The following is a 19,244-nucleotide window of genomic DNA, read 5'->3' as shown; positions in this document are numbered from 1 at the left end:
AAGCCCCTAATTCACCTGGCTTCCAAGTACGATCAGCTACATCATCATCATCGAGTACTGTCTGTACATCACTGATGTCCTCCTCAACGGTCTCTGGGTCAGGAGCCTGACCGCTCGCAACACCAGCTCCCACACCATTCTCCTCATCACTACTTGCCCGCCTAGCAGAGGAAGTGGGGGATGTTTCCTCCACATCTTGGCTGGCCAGTAGCTGCTGACTGTCCTCCAGTAGCTCCTCCTCACTGTATAGTGGAGCTAAGCCCACAGCATATGATATTTGTCTGGCTGAGGAAACAGAAAAGGACAGAGGCAGGTTGAGGACAGGTGAGGACACAGGGCCTGCTCCGGGCCATGCCAACTAAAGGTTGTGTCTGACGAACCCTCCGACTCTTGTCGGGGGGTGTCTGATGTCACTTGGGACGAAATGGATGACCGAGTCCACCCTTCAAGAACCACTGGGTTGCTGGTCAAGACACGACCGCTAGATGACACTGGGAGCTGAGGCCTCTCACTGAGACTCCTGCTACCACGCCCCCTTACTCTGCTGCGACCTGTGCCTGCGCCAGAAACATTTAGGCCTCTACCACTCCCCTGTGACATACTGTTAGATCAAATAAATAAATAAAAAGGAAATTAAAACACCCCAAAAAAGTCTGTAATTTTCTCACTTCATCACACAACGGCTTTAGAACATATAACTTCACCGCTGAACGGCAATTTTTTATTTATTTTTTGCCACTAGAATAAAAAAGGGCTTTATAACATAACTGCACTTCTGTACCACAAATATATATTTTTATCCACTAATACATGCCAAAAAGAGCTTTAATTTTGTCACTTCACCACACAACGGCAAATACTTTTTCTTGTGACACTAATACACGTTAAAAAGGGCTTTAGGACATATAACTGCACCGATTTATGGCAAATATTATATCTTTTTTTTGCCACTATACACTCCAAAAAGGGCTTTAGAACATATCACTGCACCGCTGAATGGCAAATAGGTCCTTACTTTTTTCCAGTTATACACTCCACAAAAGGCTTTAGAACATATAACTGCACCACTGAACGGCAAATAATATATATATTTTTGGCACTAATACATGCTAAAAAGGGCTTTAGAACATATAACTAAACCACTGAACGGCAAATAATATATATATTTTTGGCACTAATACATGCTAAAAAGGGCTTTAGAACATATAACTAAACCACTGAACGGCAAATAATATATATATTTTTGGCACTAATACATGCTAAAAAGGGCTTTAGAACATATAACTAAACCACTGAACGGCAAATAATATATATATTTTTGGCACTAATACATGCTAAAAAGGGCTTTAGAACATATAACTGCACTGCTGAACGTCAAATATATATTTTTTTGCCACTAATACATTCCAAAAAGGGCTGTAATTTTCTCACTTCACCACACAACGGCTCATAAGCCCCTTTTCTCCATTAATACAAGCCAAAAAATGCTTTAGAACATATAACTGCACCGCACAAGGGCAAATAAGACGTAGACATATTTCCTTGTAATAAACCCTGTTAATGGCTGTATCAACAACACTTGCACCCCAATAACAAGAACGGTTTGCTGGAATTACAGAGGTGTGTAATGGAAATTTGGATCCGCAATCAGTGCAATAAGGTGTAATAGGATTGTTCCTATTACCCAGGCTGTAACCTCCCCTACTCAACCCTGTTCTGCTTCAATACTGTGGAATGATTCCTCCCTATCCTTTCCCTGAACTTCTATACAGCAAAATAAAAGTTTTAACGTCTTTCCTAGCACTGTCCCTAGTGCCAGCTGACGTCTCTTCCTGAAGTGGAAAATGGCTAAATCCAAGATGGCTGAGGCTATTTATAGGGCTGTGTCATCACAGGGTTAGCTGGCTGCTGATTGGCTGCATGAATGGCATTGTGGGTGATCCCTCGTTCCTAGAGTTCCTTGCTCCATGTCCTAACACGTGCAACAGCCATTTTAGGAAAAAGTGTGATTCGTTACCACAAAGCGTGAGAAAATTTGGATTCGGTGCGAATTAAATTTTTCCTGAAATTCGGATCGAATTCCACTTTGTCAACTTCGATTCGCTCATCTTTACATACCTCATCTATAAAAATACAGTATTAAAATATTTTAAAATTCCCTCCCTGATGCCGGATACGTCCATATGCTATGGAGCTGTCCGCTTATTAAGATTTTCTGGCAAAAGATATTTCAACATAATGGGGTCAACAACTGTAAATAGCCCCTCTGTAACTATTGAAACTGCTATACTCTGACTTTTCCCCCCGGAGTTTAAACATAAAGCACTAAAAAGTGAACAGATTTGGTGGTTGAACGGACTCCTATTGGCCAAGGTATCAATTCTTAAGAACTAGATGTCAGATAGGACCCCTACAATACAAGTATGGGAAAGACTAATGCAAAGAGTTAAAGAATTTGAGCTCATCAAATATAAAGGAGAGAAACGACGGATATAGTTGTAAGTTATACTATTGGAGTGGAATTCATCGTCAAATAATCCCAAAGTTAAATTCAATAGTCAATATTCCAATTATTTTGGCAGGCACCCGCGTACACTTGCATAAATTGCATAAAAGGCAAATATGGATTCATCCTTTAGTACATTGCCTAGATGAGGGCAAGATGCGCCCGTTTCCTCCGTGACAGCCGTGGCCCGGCTCGGGGGGGGGGAGATACGGGACGGGGGAAGGGGTGGGAACAGAGTTGTGTATGGGAGACAATAAATTAGTATTATTTTTATACGGCAACAGGTCTTAATAAATTACTGCGCCATATTTATATATCTTGTTTTGTAATTGGATTTATATCGGGAGATATGAAAGATATATATGTTTTGTTTCTTCTTTCCCATATATTTGTATATTGTTTATTATTGGAAAAAAATATAAAAATAAAAGTAAAAAAATATATATATATTTTAAAATAATTAGTACCTTTACTACAGAAGAAAAAATGTAGAAGAAAAATGATTTATTAGAAATTTGGGGCACATTAAGCTCATTACAATAGACATTATTACAAAAAGCCTTCTGATTCATAAAGGGACGGCATTTTCAGCACAATTGCAAAAATAGGTACAGAATTTAGTATGATATTTCACTTACTGTTGCATATAATGCAGAGTAAATACTTAAAGCAGCATGCTTGGATGGGAATGACCTCCTGGCCTTCTCAGTCACTTCAGGATCACCAGTGCAGATATTTCCATTGCTGATAAACTGGTGATGGGCCAGACAGTCTGTTCCAGTGTAATTTGGTTTACACACAGTTAAGAAATAGGGAGTGAGGTTGCCTGTCACTACTTGGCCTGCATTTACAAAAATGTCTGTTGCAAACAGACCAAATGCAAACACACCTGCAAAAAAAAAAAAAGAAATGTCATTAGTACAATTTGGCTTTATGTGGTTATTTAGGATTGCATCATTGTAGCTGTGTATCAATTTATTAAATTTATATAATTAAACATGTTAACCCCCCTACCACCAACACACACATTATTCAATCAAGCAGAACAGGACAATATTGTTTTAAAGGCTTAAGGTTGTGTGGTACAGAGCTGGACCGCTTCCGAGGGTTGAATCTCAGGCCAAACCATGACACGTCAACAGCCACATCATGTGGTCTTTAAAAAAAAGACCTTAGTCAACTCTAGCTATCATCTAGCTGAATTACAGGAGGATAAAGTGAGAACTGCATTTATAGTATTTGCAACTCTCACTATAGCTTGGGTGGAGAAAGATAATTAGGACTGGAGAGGACTGGGAGGAGGACACTTAAAGAGGACCTTTCATTACAATAAAAATTCTAAACTAAGTATGCTGACATGGAGAGCGGCGCCCAGGGATCTCCCTGCACTTACTATTATCCCTGGGCGCCGCTCTGTTCTCCCAGGTATAGGCTGCGGTATCTTCAGATTTTTGGCTCAACTGGGATGAGCCTGCTCTTGTTCTCCTGGGTGTCTCCTTCTCCCAGGCTGTAGCGCTGGCCAATCGCAGCACTCGGCTCATAGGAGAAAAAAACCTCTCAGGCTATGAGCTGAGCGCTGAGATTGGACGGCGCTCCAGCCTGGGAGAAGGAGACGCCCAGGAGAACAAGAGCAGGTTGTAATGGGACCGCAAAAGATGTGGACAGAACACCCGTGTGCACGTACATTCCAGAGCCCCGGAACAAAATAGAACATGTCCTATTCTTGTCCATATTACGCGGACCGCAAAAACAATGGCTGTGTGCATGACCTTTTAATGTGACTGTCAGGGGGTTAAGAATGGAAAGAATGGAAATAAATCATTCAGTTATCTTATTGATATATACTTTTGTAAGAAAAGATTCTGTAAAACTTGTAACTTAGTGCATGAAATCCCTGTACTTTCTAAATGTAGAGCTGTAGTGGCTGCTCATCTGCAACTGACAGCCATCTCTGTAAATATACTCCTACAGGGAAGGATTTCAATCACTGAGACCACCTACTGGATTTCTAAGTAGGGACGTAGCTATAGGGGAAACGGGAAGCAGCTGCTTTGGGGCCGAACTCAGAAAGGAGGAGGACTAAAATATTTAATTGTCAGGGCCCCCTCGACAGTATTCTATAATGACATTATATATAGAGACAGTGTAGGGGCTGCTGCTGGGACCGATGAGAATACCCCTTTAAGGGATGATAAACACAATGGATTGATGGATTTTATAAGGCTCTGTGTTCTTCTGTACAGTGTCAGACTAAAGTGATTAGGACCCACCAGTAATATTCATCCTTGAAGCCCACTGTACGGCTACATGCAAATATTATCTGACCCCCATTTGCAAATACTAAAAACTGAACCAGTTGTAACCTGCTGCCTAGGTTGTGTGTCAGACACCCTGTCAGTATCCTGCTGACTGGCTCTTGTCTTAGCCCTTTTTATCTATATGAGTCGGGAACACATACACACAAAGCGGCAGGCAGTAGAAGAACACTGCAAGATGATTGATGATGGGACCCTTGCAGCGGTTCCTAGGAAAAGAGGATAATGGCTAGCCTACCTTTATACCTAGATGTCTTCTCCGTCACCTATGCATCCAAAATGATAAACTGGGTAGTTTGTTAATTACGCCACCAAGTTTTTTAAATGTGAACCTGTCTGTATGTATAGTAGTCAATGTGCTCTGCAATGTGCCACTTATGCAGGGGATGGGGGATTATGGGCCCACCGTGGCTTGGGGCCATTTATGAATAGCATAAACTATATATTTTCTCTAGACAAAATTCAAAAATAAAGTATGCCACTTTATCAGGGTATATGCAAAGAGACTGGAATAACACTTAAATGTAAAATTAATGAAATGCGTTAAGTCAACATTGACTTAGAAGCAGAAGTATTTGCTTATCTTCTGCAATGTGCTAGAGTTGGTGGTTCTGCAGCACAGCCCAGGATGCCCAAGGGGAATTCTACAAGCTCAGCTCCATGGCAGTTTGCCAGTCATCAATACCATAGATGTTCACAGACAGATCAAACTCAAGGATGTCTCAAAGTTAATTATTTAACCGTTAATTGATAAACTTGGAACATCCAGGGTGCATTCAGGGTTCATATACAATGTAAAAAATGTATTAGAAAAAATGGATTCTCAGGATATTGCTAGTAGTTCTGTTCCACATTACATGTGTATCTTACATATTAAAAGAGAGCTGTAAGTTGAATGTTTGTAAAAAATTGAATTGAAAAATGAATTGGTTGAATATTTTCTGTCCCTTATTACTCTCACTCCTTATTAATAAAAGACACAGATTCCATCAGCAATCCCAGTATAGATACAGCACTATACCACTTAGAAAACCGAGCACGTCTCCCACCAAGGCAAAAGGTTCCACCGAGTAAAATCTGTAGAAACAGAGTGACTGTCCCCACTTCTATCAATTCACACCTACCGTGGCATGGGTGTAACTATAGCCATTGCACTTGCTATGGGGCCCTGAGGTTTCTCTGAACAAGAAAGTAATTGCTATCCAAAACTACTTCAGAAAGAGAAAGAGAAAGGAAAGAACAGAGAAGGTCCAGGATCTTCATAGCCCAGCACTGGATTCAGTCAGCAAGGTATTTGCTGTTTAAGGTTGACAGAGACTTTAGTGCAGTGAGGGGGACATTTCTCAAACACCCTTCACACTTGTACACCAAATAGCCAGTTGTATCTTAATCCTGTACCCTTCAGCTGGGGATTACAACTACCATTGCAAGAATAATATTGCCAGTAGTGATGAGAGTAGCAAGCTTCGGATGCTACTTCCAAGGCCGCTTTGTTCAAAACTTCGGATTAGTAGTGTACGGAGATCCATCTACGTACAGTACTAAAATGTATACATGTCATGCACCTATACAGAATGTTAACAGCAAGGGCACCCCGACTACCATTAGGCAGGAGCTCCAACATCAGGATGATGCCCAAGGGAAGAAAGGATGTGCTCTCCTATCACTGCCCTGGCCCTAGGAAGCATCGGTGTGAGGATTGCCACTGATTAAGTATCGTGGCCAAAGCTATTATACATGCAGAACTTATCAATAAAAGGTTTACTAGAAGGGCTGTTCAGAAGCAGGCTCAGATCAAAAAGCACCCTTGTGCAAGAAAAGTATTTAGGCGCTTTTATGTAATGGCAAGTTTGTTGAGAGTGGGTAGCTTATCATAAAGCTCCATTCTAGGAAGTTGTAATCCACCATTAACAGTTACGAAAATAATTAACAGACCTTTATATGTAATGAAATAGACATTAGGAAGTATTGGTGTTCTTGATAATATGGTGGTGGCCCACTTTTCTACATGGGCCCTTATGCAGCTGCACAGGTTACAAATATGTTATGTCCACTGTGACAGAGTGTCTGGAGAAGTAGTGGATGGGGTCTATGTGTGCCCAAGATTTCTCACTTCTGTCATTTAAAAGCAACCAGGGAAATGTTCAGGAGAGGTCTCTGCAACTCAGGTTTGCATAAAACCTGTTCTTAGGGCCTGTGTTGCTGGAGTGGGGAGAGAAGGGTGGGCCCCACTCCATCCGGACAGTCTTTGGGCTCCTCAGGTGTGCTGGCCTGATATAAGGCTGAGAATGCAGACACAGCTCTCTCAGCCTGGGAACAGGTTACCTGCATGGAGCCTGTGAGAGCACTTCAAGAGGTATGGACTTTGCTATTTTGTGTAGGTGCTTGGTATTAGGCCGGCACTTGGTCAGGGAGGGTTCATGCTGTATAGTTAGAGCCGGACAGGCTTAGGATTTTTGTTTGTTATGTTTTATGTTCTGTACCTCAACCTGACAATAAAACTGGCTGAGGTCAGTTAGACGAAATTCCTGCTGTGTGGACTGCAACTTCTTCGATGTGCCTGCTAAACTGTGCCTGTCTACCCAGGAGACGACAGCCCCGCTACCTAATCCCTTACATGTGGTGGAGGATGCGGGCACACCAAATTCTGGCATAATAAAAAAAAAAAAAACAAAACTGAACATTTAAAGGGACAGAGTCCATTTTTGTGCGGTGCACCAAAGACTGTTTTCTGCCTCTTGGAAAATGAAGGATGTGGTTAAAGCTATGTTGCAAGCTGTTGCATCTCAACAGGAGGCTACCCGAGTGCAGCAGGAGGCTACCCGAGTACAGCAAAAGGCGCTTGAGGAAACCAGCCGCAGGCTGACGGCACAACTGGAGGCTGCACAAGAGGCGCAAAGAAAAGATCGGGAGACCTTAGCAGTTGTGGTGCAGCAACTGACCAGTGTCGCTGGACGGGTCCCAGGGATGGCAGAGGCCCCTCATGCTGCCATAAGGGCTAGTCACTTTCTGCAAAAGATGACAACCGCAGATGACGTGGAGGCCTACCTTACCACCTTCGAAAGGACTGCCGAGCGAATAGGTTGGCCAAAGGCACAGTGGGACTGTTGGCCCCCTTCCTTTCAGGAGAACCCCAAAAGGCATATTTTGACCTGGAGAATCAGGATGCTATGGACTATGTTATGCTAAAAAAGGAGATCCTTACACGCCTTGGGGTTACTCTTTCGGTCCGTGCTCAGCGTGTGCACAACTGGGACTACAGTATGGATAAACCTCCACGTTCCCAAATGCACGACCTCATACACCTGACCAAGAAGTGGTTGCAGCCGGAGTTCCTGACAGGCCCTCAGATGGTGGAACGGGTTGTGATGGACGGTACTTAAGGGCCCTCCCCGTTACCTTGCGCAAGTGGGTGAGCCACGGTGACCCCAAGAATGCTGACCAGATGGCGGAGATGGTGGAGAGGTACACGTCCGCAGAGGAGCTACTGAGTCTGCCGCAGCGCCCCCCAGCCCTGCAGCGGAGATCTCCGGGACTACCTGGTAAGACTGTTCTAAGGGAAAAGGGGGCTGGCAGAAGCGATGTATCTGTGGGTGCAAGTGGAGAGACTGGAGGCCCAGGCTCTAGAAGCTGGCAAGCCATGCCAGGGAGGTCTGTGGCCTATAAGAGACTTAATAGGGACTTAATAAAATGTTTCAGATGTCAAATGCCAGGTCATGTTGTTGCCAATTGCCCAATGTATGGTGAACCAATGCAATGTGATGCCTCATATATAAACCGCTGTTTATCACTGTATGCCCAGCCTGCGTGTGTAGCATTACTAAATACTGCGGGGGAGAAACAAATGTGCGTTATTACGGTGGAAGGTAAAGATGTGAGTGCCTTGTTGGACTCAGGCAGTCTGGTCACCCTTGTAAAAACGGATTTGGTAAACCCCAGGAAATAGCAAACGAAAACCATGGCGGTAACCTGCATACATGGAGACACCCGTAATTATCACACTGCTGTGGTAGATGTAAATACCCGATTCGGGGCAGAAAAATTTATGGTTGGTTTAGTGCCTAAGTTAATGCATGATGTCATCATGGGGCGGGATTTTCCACATTTCTGGCAGCTATAGGAACATAAACTTTCAAATGCCTGTCAGGAAGGAGATGACCTACCACCGGGTACCAAAAGGTGTGGCTATTTAAAAGAGACTTCTGTTGATGGTGAATCGTTTCCCTTGTCTGTCATGGTAGGGGAGCCTGAGGTCTCTGACCATAGTGATAGGTTAGAAGAGGGTCAGAGCAGTCCAGAGAGGGAAGACTCACTTAATGACAATTTGCCAGACCTGGCAGTACGGAAAGAGCAATTTGGTGCTGAGCAATTAAAAGATCCCACCCTTACTAGAGCCAGGGAAAATGTGAAGTCTATTGATGGTAAACTGGTGGAACCGGACGGCAGACTTTGTTTCCCGCATATGGCTGTGAAACATGACTTGTTGTACCAGGTGGTAAAAAGGGGAGAGGATCTGGTGGAACAACTGGTGGTTCCTAAAGTGTACCGACGCACGGTACTAGATATTGCTCATGGTCACCTTATGGGGGGGCATTTGGGAGCTGAAAAGACTACAGACAGAGTCCTTCAAAAGTTCTTTTGGCCTGGGGTCCATAAAGATGTTAAAGACTATTATGACACCTGCCCCGAGTGCCAAATTTCGGCTCCTAGGCCACACTATCGTAGTCCCCTGGTACCTCTACCAATCATTGAGATACCATTTGAGAGAATAGCCATGGATCTGGTGGGGCCCCTTGTAAGATCTGCTCGAGGCCACCAACATATTCTCGTAATCATGGACTACGCTACTCGTTACCCGGAAGCTATACCCTTACGTAATACGTCATCGAAGGCCATAGCTAAAGAGTTGGTGCAGGTGTTCAGTCGCGTGGGACTACCAAAAGAGATCCTATCAGATCAGGGTACCCCCTTTATGTCACGCATCATGAAGGAGTTATGTAAACTGTTCAAAGTTAAACAGCTGCGTACCTCTATCTACCATTCACAGACTGATGGACTGGTAGAGAGATTTAATAAAACTCTAAAAGCCATGCTTAAAAAAGTGGTAGACAAAGATGGGAAAAACTGGGATTTCCTTCTCCCTTATCTCATGTTTGCCATCCATATGTTGCCTCAGTCCTCTACAGGCTACTCCCCATTTGAGTTGCTATATGGTCGCCACCCTAGGGGTCTGCTAGATATAGCAAAAGAAACTTGGGAAGAAGAAGCTACCCCCTATAGAAGTGTCCTAGAACATGTGGTACAAATGCAAGATCGTATATCTGCGGTGATGCCTATTGTACAAGAACATATGGCCCACGCTCAGGGGGCACAACGAAGGGTGTATAACCGCAGTGCCAGAGTACGTACCTTTGCACCAGGTGACTGGGTTCTGGTACTGATCCCAACAGTAGAGAGTAAGTTCCTGGCTAAGTGGCAAGGCCCCTTTGAGGTGATAGAGAAAGTAAATGAGGTAAACTATAAAATCCGTCAACCAGGTAAGAGGAAGCCTGAGCAAATATACCACGTTAATCTTATAAAACCGTGGAAAGATCGACTATCACTTGCAGCTGACACCTCCTTCCCACCAGAGCAGCGGTGCTCTGGGAAGCCCCTGTTGCCAGAGGTAACAGTTCCTGACTCCCTGGCCAAGACACAAAAGGTAGAAGTGCAGGGTTTCCTCTTTAAGAATAGGGATTTTTTCTCAGAGATCCCAGGTCGCACCTCTGTCATAAAACATGACATCATTACAGAACCGGGGAAAAGGGTTAAGCTGCGGCCCTACAGAATACCAGAGGCCAGGAGAGGGCTTATCTCTGAAGAGGTGAGGAAAATGTTGGAACTTGGGGTAATTGAAGAGTCCCATAGCCAGTGGTCCAGTCCTATAGTTCTGATCCCCAAACCAGATGGCAGCTGGAGGTTTTGAAATGACTTCCGAAAGTTGAACACCATATCTAAGTTTGATGCTTACCCAATGCCCCGTGTTGATGAGCTCATTGACAGGCTCGGAAATGCCAGGTATATAACCACTCTAGACCTAACCAAGGGATACTGGCAAATTCCCCTGACAAATGAGGCCAAAGAGAAAACTGCCTTTGCCACTCCTGATGGGTTGTTTCATTATGTGGTCTTGCCCTTTGGTTTGCATAGAGCCCCTGCAACCTTCCAGAGGGCGATGGATAAGATTTTAAGACCCCACAGACGGTACGCAGCCGCATATCTGGATGACATCATCATCCAAAGTCCAGACTGGGAATCCCATCTATCTAGGGTGCAGGCGGTTATCAATTCCCTGTGTGAGGCAGGCTTCACAGCCAATCCCAAAAAATGTGCCATTGGTCTTGAAGATGCTAAGTATCTAGGTTACATCATAGGCCGAGGCCTAGTAAAGCCCCAGGTAAACAAAATCGAAGCCATACAAAGGTGGCCTCAACCGGTAAACAAGAAGCAAGTCTGTGCCTTCTTGGGGATTACAGGCTATTACCGGCGATTTATACCTAATTTTGCTTCCCTTGCAGCCCCATTAACGGACCTGACAAAAGGGAAAGACTCTGTCATGGTCAAGTGGTCACACGAGGCTGAAAAATCATTTCAGACTTTAAAAACCCTTCTGTGCGCTCAGCCGGTGCTGATAACCCCAGATTTTAAGAAAGGGTTTGTCCTACAGACTGATGCGTCTGAGGTGGGACTGGGGGCAGTACTGTCACAGGTAAGGGATGGAGAGGAACACCCTGTACTGTATCTGAGCAGGAAACTTAATGACCATGAGCAAAAATATGCAATTGTGGAAAAAGAGTGCCTCGCTATTAAATGGGCCCTGGAAGCACTCCGCTACTATTTGCTTGGCCGTCACTTTGAATTGGTCACGGATCATGCTCCCTTAAAATGGATGTGTGAGAATAAGGAAAAAAATAGGAGGGTAACAAGATGGTTCTTAGCCCTGCAAGAGTACCAGTTTACCGTAAAGCATAGGCCAGGGACCCAAATGGGAAATGCAGATGCCTTGTCCCGTGTACATTGTCTGATGTCTGGTCTGAAACAGGGGGGGAGGATATGTGACAGAGTGTCTGGAGAAGTAGTGGACGGGGTCTATGTGTGCCCAAGATTTCTCACTTCTGTCATTTAAAAGCAACCAGGGAAATGTTCAGGAGAGGTCTCTGCAACTCAGGTTTGCATAAAACCTGTTCTTAGGGCCTGTGTTGCTGGAGTGGGGAGAGAAGGGTGGGCCCCACTCCATCCGGACAGTCCGGGTTTTGGGCTGTCAGGTAATTACTCCTCAGGTGTGCTGGCCTGATATAAGGCTGAGAATGCAGACACAGCTCTCTCAGCCTGGGAACAGGTTACCTGCATGGAGCCTGTGAGAGCACTACAAGAGGTACGGACTTTGCTATTTTGTGTAGGTGCTTGGTATTAGGCCGGCACTGGGTCAGGGAGGGTTCATGCTGTATAGTTAGAGCCGGACAGGCTTAGGATTTTTGTTTGTTATGTTTTATGTTCTGTACCTCAACCTGACAATAAAACTGGCTGAGGTCAGTTAGACGAAGTTCCTGCTGTGTGGACTGCAACTTCTTCGGTGTGCCTGCTAAACTGTGCCTGTCTACCCAGGAGACGACAGCCCCGCTACCTAATCCCTTACACCACTCATTATCTGGTTATTGGTTCCAAGTAGGCTTGAGCAAATCGACCTCTAAGTTGATTTAAATGCTTTGATGTTAATGCTGTTTCTGTATAGCATTAAAATGTATTGGCTTCATGGAGCCAAAGTTCTTCTCGCCTGAATTCTGAAGTGCGCTTTGGTACTGAGGTACTAGTCACTACCAAAGCTTACATCTGATTGCTATTTTAAATGGTCTTTAAATACGCAGAAGCTGGCCCCGGAAGCTGTATGAGTAATACACACAGTAACACTCATACACCCAATGCATTCCAATACAGAGGTATTGGAATGCATTGTAAAGGAATATACCCCCCAAAGTTCAAGTCCCAAAGTGGGACAAAATATAAATGAAAAAAAAGTTGGAAAAAAAAAGTTCCCCCCCCCAAAGAATTTAAAGTTTTTAGTAAAAATAAACAAAAACATCATTTTCCCCAAATAAAGTTAAAAAAAGTTGGTAAAAAATAGGGGGGAAAAAAAAAGTATACATATTAGGTATCGCCAGTTTACGACCACATGTGGAGTGTTTCTGTAAACCTCTGAATCAGAGTAATAATTGTTGAGGTTTTTTTTAGCTGTTAACTCTCGATGTATTAAAGGAAAAAATTGATTAAAATGGAAAATCTGCCAAAAGTGAAATTTTGAAATTTCTTCTCCATTTTTCTTTAATTCTTGTGGAACACCTAAAGGGTTAACAAAGTTTGTAAAATCAATTTTGAGTAACTTTAGGGGTGTTGTTTCTACAATGGGGTCATATGTAGGGGGTTTCTATTATGTAAGCCCCACAAAGTGACTTCGGACCTGAACTGGTCCCTAAAAAGTGGGTTTAAGAACAATTTTTACATTTAAAGAATTGCTTCTAAAAGTCTAAGCATTTTAACGTCCCCAAAAATAAAATGGCATTTGCTAAATGATGCAAAAATAAAGTAGACATATGGTGAATGTTAAGTAATAAATATTTTATGAGTTATCACTTTCTGTTTTAAAAGCAGAGACATTGAAATTTATAAACAAAGGTGAAATATATTGACTCAAAAGTACAATGTTTCACAAGAAAAAAATCTCAGAATGGCTTGGATAAATAAAACTGTTCCAAAGTTATTACCAAATTATGCGGAAAAAGGCCTGGGTAGGAAGGTGAAAATGGGCCCGGGGTAGAATGGGTTAAGGAATATTGTTGTGTGTGGCAGCAGCAATATATATTTTGAGCACAACCTGTGCTAAATATCTAAAACTTTTTAAAGGGATTGTCCGTTTAAAGGGATTCTGTCACCTCTTTTTACCCTATAGAGTTGTGTACATGCACGGCTAGATCGCCGCTAGCATGTCCGCAGTATACCTGTCCCATAGCTCTGTGTGGTTTTATTGAGTATAAAAAATTATTTGATATATATGTAAATCAGCCTGGTATGGAGCCCAAGGGGCTGTACTAACTGTTCTGGAGCCCAGCCACGCCCCACTGTGAAGGAGCCTAGCACAGCCTGTATCCACGAATATCCTCCTTGCAGTAAGTCAGATCAGTATAATCTCGCGATGCGCAAGCTAGCGCATACCCAGTGCCGGCACAGTGTTCCTTCACTGTGCTGGCATCAGCCTCAGGGAAGGAACTGCGCATGGCGATATCACGACGATCTGACTTTCTGAGCAAGGAGGAGATTTGTGGATACAGGAGGTGCTGGGCTCCTTCACAGGGGGGCGTGGCTTGGCTTCAGAATGGTTAGTACAGTCCCTTGGGGTCCTTACCAGGATGATTTACATATATATATAAAATAATTTTTTACATTAAATAAAACCACACAAAGCTATGAGACAGGTATATTGCGGACATGCTAGCGGTGATCTAGCCGTGCATGTCCGCAACTCTATAGGGTAAAAAGAGGTGACAGATTATGAGACAAAGTTGCCAATAAGTCAACGGCAATTAGCGTCTCAAGAGGTTGATGATGCGGATGAGACACAGTTGTTAGGTCAGCTAGTCAGGAGGATGACCAGAGTAAGGAAGTAGAAGAGGAGGCGCTGGACGATGAAGTCACTGACCCAACCTGGGAAGGTGACAAGCTGAGTGAGGACAGCAGTACATAGGGGGAGGGATCCACAGCGCCGCAACAGCCTCGAAGAGGCAGTGGGGTGGCAAAAAGGAGAAGGCGGGCCACACCAAAAAGGCTCGCAACTGTTCTCCGGAGTACCACCTTGCAGAAATCTCCCTTGCCAAGGGGTATGTGTTTCGCAGTCTGGCGCTTTTTTGAGGAAAGTGCGGACGACAAAAGAATTGTAATTTGCAACCTTTGCCATACAAAAATGAGCAGGGTCGTGAACACTAGCAACCTCACCACCACCGGCATGGTCCGCCACATGGCATCAAAGCACCGTAATAGGTGGGCCGAACGCCTGGGTCCACAATCTGTGTCTGCGGGTCACACCACTGCCTCCTCTTCCCCTGTGTTACGTGCTGGTTAATCTCCTGTCGAAGGCGCAGGCAAGGGTGCCTCCTGCCCTGCAACTGGACCTTCGCAAGCACCATCAGCGACAACATCCACTTCAGTGTCCCAGCGCAGAGTACAAATTTCCTTACCCAGGAAATTTGAACGCAAGCGCAAATTCCCAGCCATCCATCCACAGGCCATAGCACTAAATGCGCAACTTTCCAATTACTGGCCCTGGAAATGTTGCCATTTAGGTTTATGGACATTGAGGCCTTCCACAGCCTGATGTAGGTGGCCGTTACGCAGTCCCCAGCCACCACTATTTTTCATGGTGTCCCGTGCCCGCCTTACACCAGCATGTGTCCCGTAACATCACCCGTGCCCTGACCAACGCAGTTACTGGAAAGGTCCACTTAACCACTTAAACACATGGACAAGTGCTTTCGGCCAGGGACGCTACATTTCCCTGATGGCACACTGGGTGAACGTTGTGGAGGCCAGGAGCGAGTCGTACCCTGGGATGGCACAGGTGCTAGCGACGCCAAGGATTCCATCAGGGTTTCCACCACCACCTACATTAGTGGCTCTAAACCCCACTTCTCCGCTCCTTTCTCCACTTCCACCTCAGAATTATCCTCTTGGAACACCAGTTAACCATCAAGTGGTAGCTGGAAGCAGTGTAGCACTTCAATGGGGAAGTGTCAACAGGCCGTTCTTAAGCTGATCTGCTTAGGTGACAAACAGTACACCGCAGGGGATAAGAGAGCTGTGCCAGGGGATAAGAGACCAGACTGAGCTGTGGCTCTCGCCACTCAACCTAAAACCAGGCATGGTTGTGTATAATAATGTCTGTAACTGGTGGCGGCTTTGGCGCTCGGCAAGTTCACACACATCTCATGCCTAGCCCATGTCTTAAACTTAGTGGTTCAGCGGTTTCTCAAAACCTACCCCAATTTGCATGAGCTACTGGTGAAGGTGCGCCGCATGTGTGCACATTTCCTCAAGTCATTGACAGCTTCAGACGGTATGTAAACGCTGCAGCAGTGCTTGAAATTGCCAGCTCACTGGCTGTTGTGCGACGTGAGCAAGCACTGGAACTCAACGTTCCACATGTTGGCCAGGCTTTGTGAGCAGCAGAGGGCAGTAGTGGAATACCAGATGCAACATGGTCATCGGCTTTCTGTCACAGTGGGGATTGGGGGAAACCCCCCACCGTACAATGTAAAAGGGGTAAGTGTAGGGGTAGCAGCTAGACCAGGCTGCCAAGAAAAGGGAGCTGGTCACCTCCTATAGCATCCCTAAATCTTGCCCTGTTCTACTAACTGTATGAGCTGACCCTTAAGGTAGGAGGGCCCATACTCTGGAAACTTCAGAACCCTGAATATCCCTGAGGTTAGGAGACAGGAACAAGAGACAACCAGGTTCATCGAAGACACGGATGAACCAGAGTCTCCACAGGCCTAGTTGCAGGAAAAAGTGGACAACAGAGTTGGCAGGTAAGAACACCAGAAACACACTTACCTGCTACAGCCAACACGACTGGAACCCATGCATAAGTACAGGTGCCCACACACTAAATAGAACACCATACAAACAACACCACACACCGGAATCCAGCACACCTGATACTGCCTGGGCCCCATACAGCAAGGTGCAATGCAGCCCCAGGCAGCACTGAATCCAAACTTATGGTTCACCCCTCAGGGAAACCAGCCCCCTTCCGGAGGTATCAACATACCGGGTGACGAATAGCATACATGCAGGGACCAACACCAACAACAGCTCAGATATGTAACAACCAACAATACGCTTCAAAAACCCAGAACATAAACCCACACCACACATACAAGTGAGGGTAAAGGTACATGGAGGGTACATAAGGGAGGACAATTTATGTTCCATAAGGTGGCCCTCAAAGACTGGGCAGAAACAACCAGGCAAGGAGCAAAGCTCCAACACCAAGCAAGGCTGTAGTTCAAACTGCACCCAGCCAGCATGCCACAGGTATATATCAAGCCCGCGGCACACCCAGGAAACACCTTAATCCCCACTAGCAAGAAGATTAACCCCTTGCTCACAAAACAGCAGGGAGGCAAACCTTAAAGGGAAAGTGCACATGCAAACTGCCAACAACACGTTGCCACCGGCAACCAGTCAGCATGGCAACCGTGTCACGTTCAAACACCAATATGACCGTGACACTTTCCAGTCAGCTTCTGCTCTTCACAAGCGAGGAGTGGGCATGGATGTCTGACCTCTGTGAGGTTTTAAGAAAATTTGAGGAATCATTATCCGCATCACCATCCCACCTCTGTGTCTACTCAAATGCTCACTGCTCACAATTAAGGCCGACGCTTTGCATGTGCAAGAGGCAGAAATGGGGGAAGACAATACACAGGGTGATAGCCAGACCACCCTTACTTCGTCTTCTCAGCGCAAATTGGATAATGAGGAGTAGGAGTAGCAGGAGACGGTTGCCTCCGCTACAGAGGGTAGTACCCATGGAAGTTTAATTTCATCTGTTCAGCGTGGATGGGCAGAAGAGAAGGAAGAGGATGAGGAGATTGAGAGTCATCCTCCTGATGATGACAGCGAAGTCTTGCCTGTTGGGACTCTTGCACACATGGCTGACTTTATGTTAGGCTGCCTTTCCCGTGACCCATGCATTTTGCGCATTTTGGACAACACCGATTACTGGTTGTTCACCCTTCTCGACCCCCGCTACAAAGAGAACTACTCATCTCTCATTCTTGTGGTGGAGAGGACGAGCAAAATGGTGCAATACCAGAAGGTCCTTGTGTAAAAATTGCTCCAAAGATTTCCAGCTGACAACGCTGGCAGCAGAGTATGTAGTTCCTTGGGGAACCGAGGAGGGGAGATGAAGGGAACACACAGCAGTTCCAACAGAGGCAGGGCAACACTCTCCAAAGCCAGGGACAATTTTGGAAGATGGTGAAAAAGTAAGTAGCAGACCGTTTCAGGGTCCTTAGTGATCCCTCTGTGCCTTACAACTATTGGGTGTGCAAGCTGGAAACGTGGCACGAACTGGTGCTCTATGCCTTGGAGGTGCTGGTCTGCCCTGCCGCCAGCATCTTGTCAAAGCGGGTATTTAGTGCTGCTGGGGCCATAATAACTGATAAGCGCATCTGCCTGTCAACTGAAAATGACCTGGATTGCCCCTGACTTCTCTACTCCACTAGAGGAAAGCGGCTGAACATAAAGGCACTCTAAATGTGGCTTTTATGGTGTATTGAATACACTGTATTCCCATGCACCCCTTCCACCACAAAAAAGGGTATATGGTTCAATCTTCCTTTTCTCATCCTCCTCCTCCTCTTCCATCATATGAACATGCTTATTAGTCTGTCCTCACTCCTAATCTTGTAGAGGGTCAGCTCACCTGCAGGCCCTCGCATGTAATGTTTTAGAGGGTCAGCTCACCAGCAGACCTTCACCTACAATCTTTTAGAGGGTCAGCTCACCTGCAGGCCCTCGCATATAATATTTTTGAGGGTCAGCTCACCAGCAGGCGCTCAACCATAATGTTTTACAGGGTCAGCTCACCAGCAGACCCTCACCTATAATCTTTTAGAGGGTCAGATCACCAGCAGGCCCTCGCATAAAATATTTTAGATCAGCAGCAGGCACTCGTCCATTATGTTTTAGAGGGTCACCTCAGCAGCAGACCCACACCCCTAATGTTTTAGATGGTCAGATCAGCAGCAGGCCCTCGCCCCTAATGTTTTAGAGGGTCACAAGTAGTCCCTTGCTCCTAATGTTTTTGAGGGTCACCAGCAGGCCATCAATCATAATTTTTCAAGGGTGTGTGATACCCTCCTTTATGTGTAATAAAGGGTGTATTGGAATGCTGGTTTCTTGTAATTTTTGGCAGCCCTTTCACTTAGTCCATAGGCTTTATAAGTGTAGGAGTCCCACTACCTGAACAATTGTACCACAATGTGAATGAGGCCCTCCTTTATGTGATATACAGGTTGTATCCGAGTGCCTCTTTTTTGGCAGCACTTGCACGTTATATACAACTAAATATACAGGAAATAATGTTTCCTAACCATGATGCTCCTAGTTCTTCCCGAGGACTCCAAGCACTCCACTTGACACCGTAAGCACTGCAGACCCCACGAACCGTCGAAGCTTGGTTGAGGTCTCACCATCTCCTACCCACCCTGGACCTACGACAAGGCTCCAGTGGGTGAACCTCTCCTAAATCCAGAGAGCAGGAACAGCTCTTACAAGAGCTAATAGTATAGCCAGGGGAGTATAGCAAATCTTCAGCATATAGCAATCCC

At 45.2% G+C, this 19,244-nt stretch overlaps 1 protein-coding gene across 1 annotated transcript in view; it reads right to left on the bottom strand.

Moving 5' to 3' along the window:
- Positions 1–19,244, bottom strand: part of LOC122932060 (phospholipid phosphatase-related protein type 1) — a 193,532-nt gene that overhangs the window by 42,761 nt on the left and 131,527 nt on the right. The window contains exon 5 of the mRNA XM_044286248.1: positions 3,145–3,395. Coding sequence (XP_044142183.1) covers positions 3,145–3,395 — 251 coding nt within the window. The remainder of the gene's footprint in view (positions 1–3,144; positions 3,396–19,244) is intronic.

Source organism: Bufo gargarizans, chromosome 1 (assembly GCF_014858855.1).
Source record: "Bufo gargarizans isolate SCDJY-AF-19 chromosome 1, ASM1485885v1, whole genome shotgun sequence".
In the NCBI taxonomy this organism is placed as follows: Eukaryota; Metazoa; Chordata; class Amphibia; order Anura; family Bufonidae; genus Bufo; species Bufo gargarizans.
The sequence above is the reverse complement of the archived record's forward strand: the minus strand, read 5'-3'. Positions and strand labels throughout refer to the sequence as shown.